The 20744-nt window shown below is 27.4% G+C and overlaps 4 protein-coding genes across 4 annotated transcripts; all 4 read right to left on the bottom strand.

Annotated features, from left to right (window-relative positions):
- Positions 1-94: 94 nt before the first annotated feature.
- On the bottom strand, positions 95-2249 carry LOC119674402. The gene is made up of 7 exons (XM_038085540.1): positions 2102-2249; positions 1866-2040; positions 1095-1309; positions 865-1009; positions 572-807; positions 329-513; positions 95-172 (listed from the first exon to the last, which is right to left on the bottom strand). The coding sequence occupies exons 1-7, from the start codon at positions 2223-2225 to the stop codon at positions 95-97; spliced, it is 1158 nt and encodes a 385-aa protein (XP_037941468.1). The 5' UTR covers positions 2226-2249.
- A 2951-nt stretch (positions 2250-5200) lies between these two features.
- LOC119674401 lies at positions 5201-8769 on the bottom strand. The gene is made up of 8 exons (XM_038085539.1): positions 8629-8769; positions 8392-8566; positions 7305-7519; positions 6354-6498; positions 6054-6289; positions 5708-5995; positions 5502-5637; positions 5201-5351 (listed from the first exon to the last, which is right to left on the bottom strand). Exons 1-8 carry the CDS (start codon positions 8750-8752, stop codon positions 5201-5203), a joined length of 1470 nt encoding a protein of 489 aa, XP_037941467.1. The 5' UTR covers positions 8753-8769.
- A 1688-nt stretch (positions 8770-10457) lies between these two features.
- Positions 10458-16453, bottom strand: LOC119682958. Its single transcript, XM_038096535.1, has 8 exons — positions 16292-16453; positions 16069-16234; positions 13891-14105; positions 13010-13154; positions 12717-12952; positions 12347-12634; positions 12092-12227; positions 10458-10625 (listed from the first exon to the last, which is right to left on the bottom strand). The coding sequence occupies exons 1-8, from the start codon at positions 16413-16415 to the stop codon at positions 10475-10477; spliced, it is 1461 nt and encodes a 486-aa protein (XP_037952463.1). The 5' UTR covers positions 16416-16453; the 3' UTR covers positions 10458-10474.
- Positions 16454-17622: 1169 nt separating this feature from the next.
- Positions 17623-20367, bottom strand: LOC119674400 (odorant receptor 24a-like). Its single transcript, XM_038085537.1, has 6 exons — positions 19844-20367; positions 19274-19461; positions 19023-19195; positions 18473-18571; positions 18168-18320; positions 17623-18101 (listed from the first exon to the last, which is right to left on the bottom strand). Exons 1-6 carry the CDS (start codon positions 20365-20367, stop codon positions 18051-18053), a joined length of 1188 nt encoding a protein of 395 aa, XP_037941465.1. The 3' UTR covers positions 17623-18050.
- Between the last annotated feature and the right edge of the window lie 377 nt (positions 20368-20744).

Genomic DNA, 20744 nt, shown 5'->3' with positions numbered 1-20744 from the left:
CCAATAAGACATAATAAATAATATTATTATAGTTACCCCATTTTAAGTTTTGATTTTGTTTCGATTGTTTCAGCGAGTTCGTTTATTGAAAGATTCATAAATGGAGTTTCGAATTCTTCACAGAATCTCTGTACAACTTGCGCACCATCCTTCGACCTATACGACTTTGCACCTATAATATTAATTTAGATTTTATTTTTTCTAATTATATAAATTTTTTTTTTACCTTTCTGAGAACTATAAATTGTTGATATTGTCTCATCATGATTACTTATATCAGTTTCTTCCGTTATCAGGTCATCATCATCGTAACGAGCATCATAATTACCTCGACATGCATTGATAAGTACAAATTTTTGTGTATTTTTAATGTTTTATTAGACATTATGGCATTGAAAAGAGTATCCTTGATATTATATGTATCAGTCTTCGTATGTATTATATTATCTTCACCACCATGTGACATTACTACAATATATAAATTTTTCAATCCTGTAAAATTAAATCTTCTCACTGCAATGAAAACATTTTAATAAGCTTATGAGGTACATTTTTTTATATATTAGAATACCTTTGGACATAATAGATTTCACTTCTTCTGCACTGCCATCTTTTAAAATAATGAACGGAATTTTTTTGCTTTTGAAAGCTTCTCGTAATCGTTCGATATCGTTTATACTTTCAGATCTTATAGTGAATTTCTCAAAATTCATATGATTTATAATAATAACTAACGCTGGATTGATGTTAAAAAAATAACAATTCTCAGTTGTAGTGCTTAAGGAGGACAGTATATATCCTAAAGAGCTGTTTGTTTATAGATACATATATATTCTAATATAAAAATATTAAAATTCAACTAACGTTTCTTTATATTTGATTACACCCCAATCTTCCTTTAATATATTCGCTATTTCTTGTATGCTTTTTTCTTCACCTGATTCAAACATCTGATTTAAAAACATGTAGGGAAACATCGATGGATTATTTTCATTTACAACACCACAGGCTGCAAGTAAAAATTATGTAAAAATTAATTACGAACTAGATTGTAGACAAGTCTGAACTTTATCATGTTCTATTATTTAACTTACATATGCTTTGACATTGCAATAAAATGAGATTATCAACTGGTGGAAGTACCGGAGAATTAGAGTTCCCAAAAAATTCCATTAGTTTCTCTTTGAATCGTATATCGTTTTGTATTGTAATAATTTCATCGAAGTGATTAGTATTGGTCTCCTCTGAAATGTATGGTTCAATGATTCCATTTGCAATACTAAATACACCTAGTGCCCATTCTAATCTTCTGTTAAACACAAAAAAAAAATTGAGAATTAATATTAATTACAAAAACCATTAAGTAGTGTGGTATATTATTTCACCAATCAATTTTTTACATTCATCGACTCCATCAGCCCTGATAAGCAAAACGTAAGACAAGGTTCAATTTAATAAGCTTAAAAAATTAAAGAATTGTTTATAGATAAACAAGAAAATAGTCAGAAAGACAGGTAAATGGATGGACAGTTGGATACACAGATGAATAGACAGATGGTTGGACAGATGGATAGACAAATTGATAGACAAATGGATAAACAGATGGATAGACAGATGTAGAGGAACGTAAACATTGCTAAAATTAATCGTGTTTGTCTATAGATGGAGAATATATATAATGTATATGTGTATTACTGCTCAACATTTACTTTATTGTACTGCAAACATTTTTACAAATTGAGTTTATATTTATCTCCTTTCAATAATATTAGTGTCAAAGTAAAACTTTGTCGGTATTTCTAATAAAAAAATTTAAAAAAGAACTTGACTAAAACAAAAAATTTTTGTTAATAACTGTAACTTACGAATAATATGATTGAAAATGGGTACACAGCATAACTATTTTAGATAGATATCTAAGATGTTGATTACTGTTGATAGCTTTATATAGTTGTTCCAATTGCTTATCCAAGTTACAGCGACACATCAGTAAGAAAACGAAGTTAATATTAGTACAGCCTACATACTTTTCTTCCGAAACTACAATGTAATGAACTCTTTTTCATAGTTTTTATAAAATACCTCGGAAAAGTTACTATACCTTCCTTAAGAATATCACAGAATTTTATTATTGGTTGAAAATGGGGATTCCTCTCAATACACTCACATGCAATCATATAATGTTTCACTTTAAGCAAATTGTAGACATACTCCATACACTCCATGTTGAAGTCTTATATGCAACTGCTCCACACAACAATTAGGCAATCAAATGCATACATTACCTGAATTTCTTCCGTAATCTTTATTATATTTTTATTATTTTGTTAATAAATGATTCAGAGATAAAGTCCCCGTTCTCATTAAATGTGAAAGAATATAAAATCGTAGTGTTTAGTTACATATGCACATCGATAGGGTTCTGAAATATTTACAGGATTCAATAAAATTTCCAAGTAATTATATGCATAATATATAATCTGATAAATTTATATGTATTCAGATTTTGTCAAATTTATATCAAAAATTTTTATATAATTTATCAAATATATGACTACTTGAATAGTACATATACTATATAATTTAAGTCAATAGGCGGGTTGGGTAGTAAAATAGTGAAGCATTTTTTAAGTCCAAAAACTTTTCTAAGTAAATTTTTGGGCTGACCATACAGCTATTTCAAAGACCTGCAAATATTCCTCATCAGTATTTCTTAAAAATGTCTAAAAAATTACTAATCTTTTACTACGTTAAAGCTATTTGAGCCAGTGCACTTCAGCACTTTTACTCTTTCTTAACTCGAGGTATTTTCAAAACCCCTCTTTACCCTTCGAGTGGATTATTGTTGATCACTTCATCAGTCTAAGCAATGATTGACCGCAGATCTGCATACCTCCCCGAGGAGCCTGTAACCATTCTAAGATTTGATAACGCGGTGTTGGTAAGTCTGTCAGTTTTCGCAAATAATTTCAGGGCTCTATCTTTTGTGATCTTATAAAGTTCCTATGAAGTTTGAAAGACAATAATGTACAATGACTATGTTAATTTTTATAACAGTGGTTTATGCGTTCAATAAATTATTATTATATAATTATTATATAAAGAGATTTTTCGAACAGTAGTGAACTACAACAACAAATATTCATTTCATATTATTTTAATTAATTGAATTTTGGGCTGACAACCTTCATTAATGAACTTGAAGTCAATTCTTGTATTTAATTATTCGTAAATAATTTTTTGATACTGCAAATACCAGGAATCGAACTCGTGTCCTGCCAAATTTGAAGCTCATTATTATTATATATATTATTATACAAGTATTATAATTAGTTATCAATAAACAAAATAATTTGACAAAATTCTTAATTTTAAATTAAATGTACCTCGGCTTTAAACCCGGAGATAAAAAATATCTCCAGATCTAAAATTTGGACACAGGTTTAATGCTTACAATCTTTAGCACAATAATTATTTGCAGACAAATAAGCCAAATATATTCAGTTTTATATTAAAAGATCACTAATATTAGATATTTGGTGGTGTACAAAACAGTGGTATGGTCAGCACTAGAGATTACTTGGATAAGTTTAAAAAAATTTTTGGTTTTAAAAAATCCCGTTTTGTATTCAAAATAGAATTGCTGTCATAGAGCACAATATTCATATATTACATATATGAATAAATAAATGAAATATGTTTGTTATAAGTATGTTCTCATAAGACTTAATTAAAATTAATGTGTAAAAAATTATATATATAAAATTCGTTGTGGACCCCATATTCCAACAACGAATTATACAAATATTAAACTAGTTCTATCATATATATATAGCACAATAGCTTACACTTATAATAAAAAATTTATTAAGAAAGGTTATTTAAGTAGTAGCATAACTACTCTGTAGTGTTATAACTTCTGTAGTGTTCCTATTCCTCATTCTTGGAGAATTTCCAGTACCATTCTTTTGCAGTCCATCCCTTCCATTTACAAAATATTACATTATTTCGATATAAATTATTAACACAAAACAAATATTTTTTAAAACTCAAATGTTGATTTGAAGACAACGACTTTGGTATCACAACTATTAAAATATTAACCCATTGTGAAACGAGACCCTAATCATGTTGGATATCTTATCATATCGTATAATTGAACTTAAAGAGAATTTTATAGATAAAGTAATAACAATGTTTACTGTAACTGTTTGATAATAATTCGAGGTAATTTGATAATCACTTCTATCAGTCCACAATATAGGCTTTTTCCCCAAATCGTACAATAGGTCTATTTACACTACTTGAAATAAATCAACGTTAATGAACCTATAATAAAAGTATATTATTCATAACAAGTACATTTTGATTTCAGTGATATATGGAAGAAATATTTATATATTTAAACAAATAAAAAATGGTTAGTTTCCGTATCAGAAATAGGGACTTACTTATTATGTCGGTGTACTGCACAAATTGGTAAAATGAATCCAGAGACATATGTGACATATTAAATAAAGTTAAAAATAATAATGCAATGAATATTAATGTAAAGATCAGTAATGTTCAGCACCAGGAAATAAATGCAAACGCAAATATAAATATAATATACCAACAAATAGGCCGAAATGGGAATAGGAAAATAATTATGACCATACCCATTGTATGGTCATGATCGCGTCCTAGAGACCACGTTCCTATTTGTTTTATTAGTCAATTTATTTAACTGCTAATCCTATTCACAACAACAATAATTAAGACAATAACAATTTTTTGTTACCAGATTGGGTGAAGAATATAAGATGATGGGAGGCATGACTTTACAGATGATCGGAAGCATTTGTATATATTAATAAACAGTTTTAATTTTGTTCATAACTAACTGAGATGAAACTTATATTCTAACTGTGATTCTTTTATGTTTTAGACTTGCGGAACAGTAACCCTATATCACGCAATCATGGCGTATTTACATTATTCAAAAATTATGAGATATCATCATAGTAATCATATATTTGAGATATTAAATACATAAATACATTAAAGAATAATGTAATTTTTATAAATAATAACAAGTAATAATTTAATTATTATTAATTAATAATTCATGTTGTTTACAATATAAGAAAAACATTTTTTATTTATAAAATAAATAATATATATAGTAAAATTATATTCAAAAAACTTTTAAAAAAAATTTTTAATTATTTTTATTTTCATTTTCCTCATCATACAAAATTTTGCGTAACTCTCTATAGTTACTTAAGTTTTCCTTTATGTTTTTGAACTCCATCACAAGATTATGCGTTGTTCCTGGTTTAGCACAATATTCTGTCATCTGAGAATCCAAACTGAAATTAATTTTAATTTATTTTTGAATTAATATTTTTTTTTAATATTAATATTGAACACTTATTTGTATAGTAACAACACGGAAAGAAATCCATGAATTTCGTTATCGAATTTCAATAAGAGATAATACATAATAATATCATAATTACCCCATTTTAAGTTTTGATTTTGTTTCTATTGTTTCAGCGAGTTCGTTTATTGAAAGATTCATAAATGGAGTTTCGAATTCTTCACAGAATCTCTGTACAACATGCGCACCATCCTTTGACCTATACGACTTTGCACCTATAATATTAATTTAGATTTTATTAATATATATGTATAAACTTTCTAACTACATAAATTTTTTTTTTACCTTTCTGAGAACTATAAATTGTTGATATTGTCTCATCATGATTACTTATATCAGTTTCTTCCGTTACCAAGTCATCATCATCGTAACGAGCATCATAATTACCTCGACATGCATTGATAAGTACAAATTTTTCTGTACATTTAAGTGTTTTATTAGACATTATGGCATTGAAAACAGTATCCTTGATATTATATGTATCAGTTTTCGTATGGATTATATCATCTTCACCACCATGTGACATTACTACAATATATAAATTTTTCAATCCTGTAAAATTAAATCTTCTCACTGCAATGAAAAAATTTTAATAAGCTTATGAGGTACATTTTTTTATATATTAGAATACCTTTGGACATAATAGATTTCACTTCTTCTGCACTGCCATCTTTTAAAATAATGAACGGAATTTTTTTGCTTTTGAAAGCTTCTCGTAATCGTTCGATATCGTGTATGCTTTCAGATCTTATAGTGAATTGCTCAAAATTCATATGATTTATAATAATAACTAATGCTGGATTGATGTTGTAATAATACAAATTCTCAGTTGTAGTGGTTAGAGAGTACAGTATATATCCTAAAGCGCTATGTTTATTTATTGATTAGTATATGATATATATGTTATGTATATACTAAAATGTGAGCTTACGATTCTTTATATTTAATTACACCCCAATCTTCTTTCAAAATCTTCACTATTTCTTGTATGCTTTTCTGTTCACCATGTGTAATCAACTGATTAAAAAACATAAAAGGAAACATCGTTGGATTATTTTGATCAACTACACCACAGGCTATAAGTAAAGATTAAATGTTTATAAGACAATAAAAGTATTGTAACTTTTAATGAAGAAATGTCTATAGCATTTAAATATGTAAATAAAAATTAAGTAAAGTATATCAAAATTCATTTGAAAGTTAGTGATTCAATTGTGTACATAGTTTTTGTTTTGTGGTGTGTTGAAATGGTGTACTCAACTCCCTAACATTAATATGTTGTATACGGACTAAAGTACCCCCTTTTTAGCGCGACTTAATCCCCCTCGGAACCGCTTTCGTATTACCTCGAGGAGGGTCTCTTTAATGTTGGTATTTCAAGCCACGCACATGTGTCTGCACTATTTATTATTCTAGTTTCTGGTTCTCCTTTACAAGTCTAGTTTCTTCGTTTTAAGGACTTGATTTAATATGACTTTATCGTTCGCCTACTCTCTGAGTTCGCTTTCATCTTTCCACTATTTTTTCGGGATTTATAGGTCCAATCTGCGCTATCATCTCTTCTCTTCTGTACATATAAATTTGAATGGTTTTCAAGAATTTCACGAAATGTTCAGAATCTGAAACCTCTAATCTATAAATGAAATATGATGACGCTAACGCTATTTTCCTTTTTATTACATATATATATAGCACGATGCTTTAGTATGTTATTCAGTATTATTTCATAAAATCCTATATGAAATGATATGACTTTCAATTAACAATATTATGTTTAATTAAATTGTCTAATTGGAGTTACATATGAAAACTAATCGATATAAAGCCTATTTATTTCTTAAGGCACATATAGTAAATTAACAATTCATATAATTTCACTTACTTATGCTTTCACATTGTATTAAAATAAGATTATCAACTGGTGGAAGGTTCCGAGAATTAGTGTTTTTAAAGCATTTCGTTAGTTTCTCTTTAAATCGTACATCGTTTTGTATTGTAATAATTTCGTCGGTTTGATTTGTATTTTGGTCCTCTAAACTACAGGATTCGCTGGTACCATTCTCGATAGCTGATAGCGGCGGTGGCCTTGCAAAACTACTGTTAAAAAAATAAAAATTTTAATACGGAAGCCTTTGTGATACAAAAAAAAAACTAGAGCTTTAATTTTACTATAATTTAAAAAACCTTTACTTGACTTTTCGGCAGTCATACAGCATAATGTCACTAACCATTTTTAATATTATTAATCTGGATTCACAATTCCCAGCAAGTATATAAATTCGATTAGAACAGCGAATTTGAACAAAACTTGTGGAAATGAACCACAAAACACTTAAAATCCAGCCATTGAAAAACTAAATATCACCTTGTCTTCGGCAGATGATCAGGGAACTCAGATATCAACATACGTTTATATTTTAAAGATAAAGCTACTAACCAAAATAACTTGATAGACAATGATGTTAAGCGAAATGGAAAATTTATGCCAAGTCTGATGTGTAATAGCAATATTTACAGATCTGACCATGAGTCCGATGAATATCAAAATATTTTCATTTTTCATCAAAATTGCTCGTGTTTTCTCGTGTACAATCAACTGAGGTCGCTGGTCAAACCTTCGAGAATAATACGTGATAGATTCAAGTTATAAGCGCAATTTATTGGACTGGACCTTATTTTGAAAGATTTGAAATTTATATAATTGATCATGATAAAAACATGTTGATACAACTGCAGATTGTAACGAGAGTCTGACTGTCAGTAACGTATTCTAGGGAAGTTTAAGGGTTAAATGACCCCTTGACAATATAATATATAATAAAAAGCCAATATCCCGATAGACCTAAGTTAGTCGCAGTATTTTTTGATTCAAACAATAAAATTCATTCTCCATTCTCTTCATAAACACACTTTTATATATAATAAAATAGTTATTTTATAAAACATAATTTATGTCATATATCACTTACGAGAAATTTGACTTCAAATGTGAACACAATAGTATGATTTTAGTTACATATTTGAGATGTTCATTGCTATTGATAGCTTCATATAGCTTCTCCAATTGCTTATCCATATTACAAGAACAAAGTAGTGAAAAAACAAATGTAATAGTTGTACAGCCAACATATTTTTTTTCCGAAACTACGATATACAATAAGCAACAACTACTTGTATTGTTTATGAGAATACACCAAAAAATTTACCTTTCTTAAGAATATCACTAAATTTTATTACAGGTTCAATATATAAAAACCTCTCAATACACTCACAATCTACAATATAAGTTTTCACTTTTATAGCATTATATTCATATTCCATACACTCCATGTTTAAATATTAAGCTTAACTGTTTCAGCAAAGACTTCAGAAATTAAACTATACTGTCTCAATTCCTTTAGACGATTTTCCCTCATATATTAACACACGAATATAAAAAAAACAGGGTTTAGTTAAATATGTTTATAGTTAGGGTTCTGAAATATTTTATGGGATTAAGGGCACATATACTTATCGTACCCTATTAGCTTATGTTTATATTGATTTCGTATGGATTTGATGTGAGAAGTGGCACATATTGGTGCATATTTATTGAATCAAGTACAATATATTGAACATAGCACAAGACATATAAGTATTAGTAAGTAAATTTGTGTTTTTATTGAAAAAATCTGTTGAATGCTAGCTTCAATGGAATATTACAGGAAAATACGGGTAAACATAATACATAATACGGGTACACATAAAGGAACAATTTAATATTTTCGAATAACATCAAAAGTTTTAGCCCTTTATGAAACGAAACCCCAAATATGATGTATATCTTATCATTCCAAATAATAAGATATACAATGAATTTTATAGATAAGCGTTTAACAATAAGCACTTTTACTGATTATAGCTAGTTGAGAATAATTCAATATAAGTTGATAAATACCTTTATCACCCTATAATTATGATTCTACTACAAATAGTACTATATGTATTAATTTTCAAATTTAACAAAAATTTCCGGTACACTTTTTAGACACGTATTACGAAATATTATTATACACCAGATATCAAATAAATATCATGAACTCAGATTATTCCCATCTCTGGGACAGTGAAAACTTGTAATATGATTCTAATAAGAAAACCATTATCAAAGGGTTAATTTATAATTAAATTAATACATTGGTTAATATACTCGTACTTTTTAATCATTTTTAATTACCTACACTTATTTGACACCTTTTAATTTGTTTAATTAATAGAAATAAACTATATATATATATATATAAGTAGCAAATATTCACAAAATATTGACTTTTTTGTGACCCACATTTTTGTTGACAAGCTTATCAATTTATATTGTATATAATAATATATACAAGGGCTGTTTTTTGAGTCTTGCGCCTAACAATGGAAATACAGTGGTTAATCACTGAAAATAGTTTTATTGTTTCTTGAAGTATTCTCCATCATGATCGATACATTTCTGCATTCTATTGATTCAATTTTCGAAAAAGCTTTGACACTCCGAAGTTAGAATCGAGACATTTTTGCATTCTATTGATCCAATTTTCGAAAAAGTTTTACCTCTCTGAAGTTGGTATCTCCAAAACCAATTCTTTGGGCTTTAAATGTCTTAACGCCCTACGAAAACATTTATTTTATATATTATAACATATGGGAAATAATAATGCAATACATAATAGTTCAGTTTATGAAGACATTTATTTATTTAAATAAATTTACTTTAAATAGTCTAATGTCTATAACAACTATATTTTATAATAATTACATATTGGATTGCCAATAAATATAATTACAGTCTAACCATAAATATCCGGTAACATTATAATATATATACTTATAATAATAATACAGTTTATTAGAAATAAAACTGTCTGAACTTTATTTTTGATTTCTAATTAAAAATTATTAATTTATATAAACGAAATTATTTATTTTAATAATTAATTTTATTTAATAAAAAAAATTTGAATATAAATTATTTTTTAGAAATTACAATATAATATATAGCGAAACATTTCAAACAATATTTATTTAATTAATTTTATTTTGATTTTTCTCGTCATCTATAATCTTGAATAACTCCTTATACGTACTCAAGTTTTCCATTATATTTCTAAACTCCATAACGACGTTATGTGGTGTTTCCGGTTTTGTACAATACTCAGTAATTTTAGATTCAAAGCTGAAATTTATATATAATTTTATATACATTAATGTGATAATTATGAAATTAATTTTTTGTTTATGTGTTAAATAATATTAATTAAATCACTGATTTAATAGTGGGAGTCATTTTTCAAATTCACCCTGACATAGAATATCGTATGGATTTTAACATCCCGCGCATTTTTCCATTTAACAACAAATTTTAGCAAAGTCAGCTATTTTGAGCAATATTTTCCTCTACGCTATATACCGATGTAGCTTATTTCTAAGGATATCGAAGTTTAAAGCTTTTTGCATTGATTATACTAAGAAAAACTACAAACGCCATCTAGTGCTAACAAATAACAAATCAAAAACGTACCGAATGTTGTTGATGATTCATATCAAAACTTTTTTATTTGAAAGAGTCATATCTCAAAAACTAAGCTATATTGATATATAGAGTACTGAAAACAGTTGCTCGAAATAGTCGTCTTGACAAAAATGCGTTGTCCAAATTGTCATGGTCAGGAAATCCGAATCCTGCCAGGATTTTAATGGATAAAAATACTATCAATAATTTATGTGTCATCAATTCTTTATAAAATCCATATTTTACTGAATTAAATATTAAAATTTGTTGCATATTATTGTGCAAACGATAGTGATCAGTCAACACGCACTCAATTACGTGTTGTATTCCCGAGTCAGCACTTTTTTTAATCTATTTTGTTGTTTCCCATTCTTTTACAAGTTGTAGAGTTATTTCGAAAAATATAGAGTCTAAATAAGTCTAGAATAAAGTTACTATGTTAGCCTGCCCTTAATTCTATCAATTTGTAAAGTATATTCATCTCTAGATTAGATTTGATAATATCCAATCTCGGTGTTTTGGAGCATGTATTTGGATCATAATATGATCTGGTATAATAACAAACTAGCCGGTATAATAACAGTTATATACATTGACTATGTCTAACATTAACTATATATACTAACTAAACATATACTAGTTGATATATCAGAGAATCTTAAACTAAAATTTGAGATAAATCAAATTTCTTACTAAAACACAAAGTTGAAACATCCTATATGTACAACTATTTTTCGGGTATAAGGTGCAATAATACTATGGTAATTTGAATTATAACAGGAAGATAAGCATAATGAGTAAAAACTAGTTTATTCATAAATATAAAATTATCAAATTAGTATTTAACAAACTAAGGTTGTTGAACTGTATTACACAAATGCCAAATTAAGACCTACGGTCTTAGTGCCTATATTATGCCTATATTAAACGAAGTACAGGTTATATACGCACAAAAAATTAACTATAAACCTAATTACTTAGATTAAACAGAGATAGCACTAACATAACTCATTAATAAACTTAAATAAATAAGTATGCCAAAAATTAAAAATTTACTTTTTAGAAATGATAATGACTTTTCAGAAATGATAAGATAAAAATGATTTCGTGGAATACGTATTAACAATTACCTCATTTTTCTTTGTAAATTTGTTTCGATTGTTTCAGCGAATTCATTTATCGAAAGATTCATAAATGGGCGTTCGAACTCTTCACAAAACTCTTTTACAACTCGCGCACCATCCTTTAACATATACGAGACTGTTCCTATAATGTCAATATATAAGTATATATAAATAAGTATTTTCATACTCATATAAGTTATTTGTACTAATTATATAATATATATTTTGAATCTAATACATTCTAATTAAAATATTTTCTACCTTTCTGAGAACTATAAATTGTAGTTAATGTCTCATCCTGATTGCTTGTATCAGTTTCTTCTACTTCCAACTCGTCATCATCGTAACGTGGGTCATAAGTACCACGACATGCATTGACAAGTACACATTTTTCTGTATGTTTTAGTGTTTTATTAGAAGTAATAGCATCTAAAACTGTATCCTTAATATTATATGAATCGGTTTTGGTATATATGACATCATCTTCATCACCATGTGACATCACCACAATGTATAAATTTTTTAATCCTGTAAAATTAAATCTTCTCACTGCAATAGTAATAGTACATTACGTTAATTGGGGTAATATTTTTATTTATTACTAATAAATATTGAATAGCTTTCAACATACCTTTGGACATTAGACGTTCCACTTCTTCTGCACTGCCATCTTTTATAATTATAAAAGGAATCTTTTTGCTTATAAATGTATTTCGCAATCGTTCAATATCATAGGCGCTTTCAGATCTAATAGTGAATTTCTCAAAATTCATATGATTTATAATAATAACCAATGCTGGATTGATGTTGTAATAATAACTACTTCCAGTTGTTGTGGTTAGAGAATACAGTATATATCCCATAGAGCTATTTTTTTTTAGTGATTAGTATGTGCAACTACGACTATATAAAAATTTAACTTACTTTTCTTTATATTGTATTACACCCCAGTCTTCCTCTAAATAATTTGCGATTTCCTGTATACTTTTGTCCTTACCATGTTCGACTATCTGATTAAAAAACATGAAAGGATATACAGCGGGGTTATTTTCATCAACTGGCATGGTTGCTATAAATTATATTGAAAAAGTTATTTCTCTGTAATTTTTAAATATACTAAGTAATCATATGTATGGTGCAATATACAGTTATGAAGTAAAAAATATTAAATGTGAATATATGATTACAATTTTAATTAATCTCGAAACACAAGTTATATTCACATTCACAAGTTTTACAATATAAATAATAGGTTCTTAAATTATTTTTTATCGTTAATAATATAACATATAAGTTTCATATGTTACATATCTAGAGAAGAGTTCATTAAGGTGGATTGTAGTGCAAACCCCAACTCTGCCATATATACCTAAATTAATGTAGTACTCAGAAGAACAATTTTGACGCTAATAAATTTGCATCAAATTCTGTTTTTCAGAACATGAATTCATAAACATTAGTTGCAAGAATTCAATCGATCTGGTAGTTTAAAATATAACTGAATCAATTTTATAAATGTTATGGTACCAGAAACAGTCAGCTAGAAGCAAAAACCGTCAACAACCCCTGCTACAGTTTCATCGCTAACTAGAAAGGTGAACCACAATAATAATTCTAATACAGCAATGGACATTATTATTCAAAACTTCTATATAAAATATGGAATCGCTGTTTTGAATATAAAATATATTTATTTAATTGTAGAAGAGTGCCAAAATAGGGAACAGGACAATAACTAAACTATTTAAGGTCTGTTTAATTTCTAAACACTATACTATATTATAAGACCCCAATTTTAAGCTTACTTATGCTTTGACATTGCAGTAAAATTAAATTATCAACTGGCGGAAGTGCTCGAGAATTGGAGTTCCGAAAAAATTCAGATAACACCACTTTTAACATTACATCGTTTCTTATCGTAATAATTTCATCAATTGTATTTGAATTTGAAGTAGTCTCCTTTGATCTGTTGGGCTCACTATTGCTATTTTTAACAGCAGATGACTCAGGTGATGGTGGTCTAAAAATAAAAATAATAAAATATAATTTCAATATAATAGATTTTAATCGGAAGATCTAAAAAAATGTTAATAAAAAAGCGAATAAAAAAAATAATACTAAAAATAGTAAATTTTTTAAATGTGTACAAATTATATTAAATGATATAGCATAGATAACTCTTAGAGTATAATGCAATCTCTATCAGTTAATATTAAAATCTTCAATAGAGCAATAATTTTATTATAAAAGAAAAAACATAATAATTATAACAAAGAGTCCCGTGTTTGTGGAAATCACTCTCACCCACTAGAGCTAATGTAAACGATCCAGTAACTTTAGTAAAAGCTAAACCATTAGAATTTTGTGCATATCATTATTCACCCTTTACGATTAAGCAAACATTGCCAACCATATAAAGGATAAGTGTAAGGTTACTACATTTATTAGTTATCAAGAGCAAACATTACCAACCATATAAAGGATAACTGTTAGGTTACCACTTTTATTGGTAATCAAGAGACAATTTAAGTCATTCAATTTTTCACCATCCGGGCTGCAATCATTCTAGATTCCTAGTCAAAACAGAATAAGATTAAATAAAAAAACACAGTTTAATTATATTTAATGCTCCTATGGATGTCTCCGATTTCTATTTGCCTTAATACCGATAACAGAGATAACCAACTCTACTTTTTACAACCAACATATAAAATATAACAATCGCTCACAACTAGTTTAATATTATTGTTGATCTAGCATACAATACCATTATAGCTACTATTACTCCTGGTTCTGGGAAATTATTAGCAGGGACCGAACTATCATTGGTAGAACAATTGCAGTTATTTTAGACTATTGATGAAAGCATATGCTACTGTGCGTACGTACAACAAATTGCATAAGTTATGGAAACAGACTAAATAAAATAGGTATTTATTTTATCAATTATTACCCCACTTTGACTAGCAATAGAAACATAATATTGGAGTAGAACATCCTTGTTAGATTTTAGAACTGCTCACCGGTGAGAACAAAATATCTTTTAAACTACAAAAATTTAGTGGGTCTTTTGCATTTCTGTGAATTCAAAAAAATCCACTTAAATGAGGTCATCAGGAAATAGGAATGGAAAAAATTAATAAAACACTGGCTTAATATGTAGGCCAAGATCAGGCAAAACGAGATTTTAGCCTAACAAAAATAAAAAGTAGCATATTTTTGCAAAGCTGAAAAAACTTGAGAAATCTAATTAGTTATTTTACTGGCCATTGCAGTCAGCAATATCACTTAAATAAGCTAAGGTTCTCCGACAATGATGTCTGTCACAAATGTCACTGAGAATATGTTCACAGCATAGTCTTTGTGGACGTTCAATACTTCGCGGACAAAGACATCACTACTTAGTTGGAATTATTATCCCTTAATATGAATTATGGAATATCAAATCCCAAAAACCGTGCTATAATATATAAAAAGCATAAAAAGTTTGACCTTTAATAATAATAATTCAGAAACTCAATAAGCTGGATCTAGGCATATCTATGTTGTATGCTTACGAGGAATGTGGCAATAAAACGGTAAATACTCGCTTACTACGAAAATTTCAAAGATATCTACTGATCAGCCGCTGGAACTAACTAAGCATATAGTGAACATGGTCCATTACTACAATACATGCATTTTGATTTACAAATTTAATATGAAAATTATAAACAATTTAATGTAATTCTTAGCACTATAATAAAATAAAAATTAAGTTAATAAAATTCTATAGCATTATATTTATATTTATTAGATTATATATTATATATTCAGTGGTTTATACACCTAACCACTTTCATTGCGAAATGAATTCCTCATAAATAATGTCTCACAGAAAAATAAACGGCTGTATGGGGTCTCACTATCTCTTACTACTACCAGTTATTGTTTACATTTCCCATATAAGTATAAGATAATAATTTTTGCAATATATCACTTACGCTTGGATATGTGAACACACCATTATAATTTTGGATACATATTTCAGATATTCATTGCTATTGATGGCTTCATATAATTTTTCCAATTGCTTGTCCATATTGCAGAAACACAATTGTCTGAAAATGAAGGTAATAGTCGCATAACCTTCATATTTGCTCGTTGCAACTGTAATAGTCGAAATTTTTCTTCATATATATTATAAACATATCTGGAAAAACTTACCTTCCTTAAGAATATCGCAATACTTTCTTTTGGGTTGGTAAATTGACAAGCTTTCCATACACTCACATTCTATCATGTAGAAATCAATTTTTATTGAATTATAACTATATTCCATAGATTCCATGCTGAATTCTTAAAAGCAAATGTTTCACCGAAGAATTCCAAAACCAAACTGCCCAAAATATTTATTCTTCCCCCAAAAATTAATGTTTATTATATTTGTTTTTATATTTTTATTATATTATTAATATATGATTCACAGGTAAAGCGGAAAACATTAGTTGTGAAGAATAAAAAAAGACCGTTCAGTTATACATAATTATAGTCAGGGTTCTGACATATCAGCATAGTTAGGGAAAGGTTCAATCAAATTATCTGTGTAATAACAATTTATAATATGATTAGACTATTAATGAATCAGGTATTAGTAATGAGTACATTGGTATATCCAACATAAATGTAAATAATAAATAACGGATATTTATAATAAAATTCATTAAAAATCTTTTTATATATTAATAATACAAATTACTATCATATTTTTATATTATTATATTTTAATTATTATTGAAAACCTAAATTCAACAAATATAAATAATATTTATATATTACATTTATACATATTATATTATTATAATATATATTATATATATTATTATATTTAGAAGGGTTCGAGCAGTAATAAAGAAACAACAACTACAAAAATTTCGTAGCAATACTCGAATACTATGATTGAATGGAACAATATAGTCCTATATGTAATGACCGCGAAAGTCCACAAATGACTTAAATAATGTATACTGACACCCTTAACTAGTATATCTTTTTATAAATACATATCACTTATCTTACATATTATATATATTATTATATTTAGAAGGGTTCGAGCAGTAATAAAGAAACAACAACTACAAAAATTTCCTAACAATACAAAAATTTTTGTAGTTGTTTCTTTATTATTATTTGAACCCATCTTATTTTTTTTTCGTCATAAGATGTGTCACGTAATCGACACAAAAATCCAACTTCTTATTATAGTCAATTTATTAATAAAATATATATATATGTTTATATATATATATTATATTTATATATATATATTATATTTATATATATATACTTACTGTATTTAAGTAATTTTAATATTAATACATAACCAATGAAAGTAGTTTTGATATATTAACCCATTTTGAAACGCAGCCCTAAATATGAAGGATATCTTATCAATCATTATAATAAGATTTGCAGTGAATTTTATTGATAAGAATATAACAATTGACGTTTCATGACACTTATTAAGAATAATATAATTTGAACAATACTTATAATGGATACACTTATAATTAAGATAACACTCCTTAAGGTACATTAGTTACAAAGACTGTCTTGATATAAGCAGGGGCCAGTTCAAGTTGATGTTATACATAAAAGTCAAACTATTATGCTTCCAATACAATATACTAAGCTACTAACTCTATAAACAGTAACTGCGTTAAAGTTGAGCGCGATAGGACCGACATCAAAGAGCGATGCCAATAAAGCGGTACCAAATCCTAGTCAAAGAATAGTTTTCTATTATAGCGAAGTATGGATGTACTAAGGTTCTTTAAATAATTTTACATAAAAACTTTCTCATGGTATGAGTTTCATGGATCTTTTAAATATATTTTTGATATATCCTACTATGTATTTAAAAAAAATTTAGATTTTTACTGTATTCATAACGAATCTAAAAACCACAACTCTATGTTCTCTTAGTTTACAAAAATGATTTGACCAATGCAATCAATGATCCTGTAAAACGCAATATCTGTAAGAAAAATTATATTAAATTCTATATATAAATAAATATTTCAGTATATATCGTAATTATTACCGATGCAAAAGCTGGTAAAGATGGTGCAAAAAATGGCACTTTAACAACTAGAGGGCGTTGTGCACGCAACATCAGTAATAAAACCATTTTTTGAATATTTTTATCTCTCTTATACCAATGACTGCAATAAGCTTCTTCACTGACTTCTTGTGACTGAAAATAGTTAAATGTTAAATCATATGATGAACACAGCATGTCTAATTTAAATAGGGTCTTCGTATTTAATACTGTTCAATCTTATTTTTTTATAGCTTGAATTTGAATACATCAAATCCTTATATTATATGTAATTTTAAAAATCTTACGCTCTCAATAACAGCTGATCCACCATAGCAAAATAAAAATAACTCCATTGTCACACATATGGCATAAACAACATACAGTACGATTCCAATACCAGTGAGCTGCAGGAATAAAAATTATAGTTTAGGTTATCATGAAAGATATAATATTTAATATATATATGGTACTTAAAATATGAATGTATATATAACTAAGGTTGCTTTAGTTAACTTTAGTTGAAGTTAACGATGGATGTCATGAAGTAGACATTGGATCTGACATACTTTTCATAGATCCAATTTAAATAATGTAGAAAAGCTGGATTTAAAGCTATGTATTTGCAATTATAATATACAAGTCTATTTACATCGGTTGTTTCTCCCAATATAAAGAACAAGTTATGGTATAGAAAGCAATTGCTAATATAATATATAATATATTTTTAAAACCTGTACTAAAAAAATTTATATTATAATTTCTAATTGATCCACATTCTAGTTTAAAAAAAATTATAACGATTCCTTATGATCCTTTATAAAACATATTATAGATAGATTTAATAATTGAACTTACAAATAAAATTGCTACAACACTTGTGCCAATAATCATACTCGATGACACAAAATGACTTAAGGTAGTAATAGCCATTATCTTTGAAAAACGTTCAGTCAGTACCGATATTTCATTATGTCGTTCTATAATTAGTTTTAGTTTTTGCTCACATCTACTTGAATTTTTGTCAGTGTCTGTAATATGATTAAAAAATTAGAATAGTGTAAACATATTGTATATATTACGAATGTAATTTTTATAATATTACTCACCAGTTAATTCTGCCAAAGTAGACGTAATGTCCAATTGAACACATTTTAAAAGCGCTGTGATATATAAGCAATAGGAAAAAAACATGCAATCTGAACCAACAAAAGAAAATGGCGTAATAAATCCATGCCAAGCAATATAGATATAGGTTATTGGATACATCGGCATTCTACATAACACCTGAGGTAACCTTATTCCAAAGAGATATTTAAAAATTTTTTATTTATTTATATTTAAATTTATAATTTTTTAAATTTAAGATTGATATAACAAAATATCTTAGCTAAATAAAAAAATTAATATCGGTGGTATAGAGGGTTTTTGAGAATTTTGGCTTTGAACATTTCTAAAATTATGGATTAACTACAATTTTTAAACAAAAAAATATATAATAACAAATTCATTTATCTCCCTTCTTTAAAGTAGAAAAATATATATGATTGAATGGAACAATATAGTCCTATATGTAATGACCGTAAAAGTCCACAAATGACTTATCCCCGTTGATAAATAATGTATACTGACATCCTTAACTAGTATATCTTTTTATAAATGCATATCACTTATCTTACATGAGCTTAAATGGCATTTCGTGTGCATAATCCAAATCACTTAAATATCGAAATAGATTGGAGACCAATGGACGTATTGTGAATGTAGTTGTAGTACAAATGGCCAAAAAAAAAACGATAGCTGATAGACGAGTCGTTAGCGTGAAGAGTTCGCGTCTCAATTGATTTTTAGGTTCACTATTTTCTTGTTTTAACAATAATACCCGAATCCGTTCCATGAGCGAAGAGAACTCATCACGATACATCCAAATGCTGATCATTTTAAACAGAGACATTGTACTAGTAGCTGCAGGACATAACGCATCCAATGCAGTTAGCGGATCAATTGATAGATTATAGATGCCAAAAGTGAGTTCCGCTGTAACACATGAAGCCAAATTTATGAAATTTATTGCAGCCCATATATAGAGTGTATATGTTTTTGGTGATTCTGGATCACAACCTATTAAACGTAAACTATACTTTGGTATCAAAAATAAATGTTGCTCCAAAGGATATTGATCAGTTAAGAACTGCGGTAACATCTTAATCTTTATCTAATATTTTTAAAAATTTTTAAAACTCAATGTACACCTTTTTCTTCACTTCTAATAGCTTATGAAGTGTACAAGGAAAGTTTTCTGTTTTTATAGGAACTGGAAAGTGCGTAGGTAATTGAGAATTACTGCATGTCTTATTTTTCTAACTTTCTGAAAAAACTTTTTAAAAGTAACTGAAATCATGCTAATTATAATGTGGAGGATAATTGATTTAACACGCTCAATGGGCGGAACTGAACTATTACGACTGAATAATTATTGATTAAATTTAATTTTAAAAATGACACCTCCTTTGAAAAGTTTCTTAACTTTTCTTAATATAATAATAGGTTTAACAATAATAGAAACAAAACTGTGCATTT

Source organism: Teleopsis dalmanni, chromosome 2 (genome assembly GCF_002237135.1).
Source record: "Teleopsis dalmanni isolate 2A chromosome 2, ASM223713v2, whole genome shotgun sequence".
Lineage (NCBI taxonomy): Eukaryota > Metazoa > Arthropoda > Insecta > Diptera > Diopsidae > Teleopsis > Teleopsis dalmanni.
Note: the sequence above shows the minus strand (reverse complement) of the source record. Positions and strands in the feature narration are given on the sequence as shown.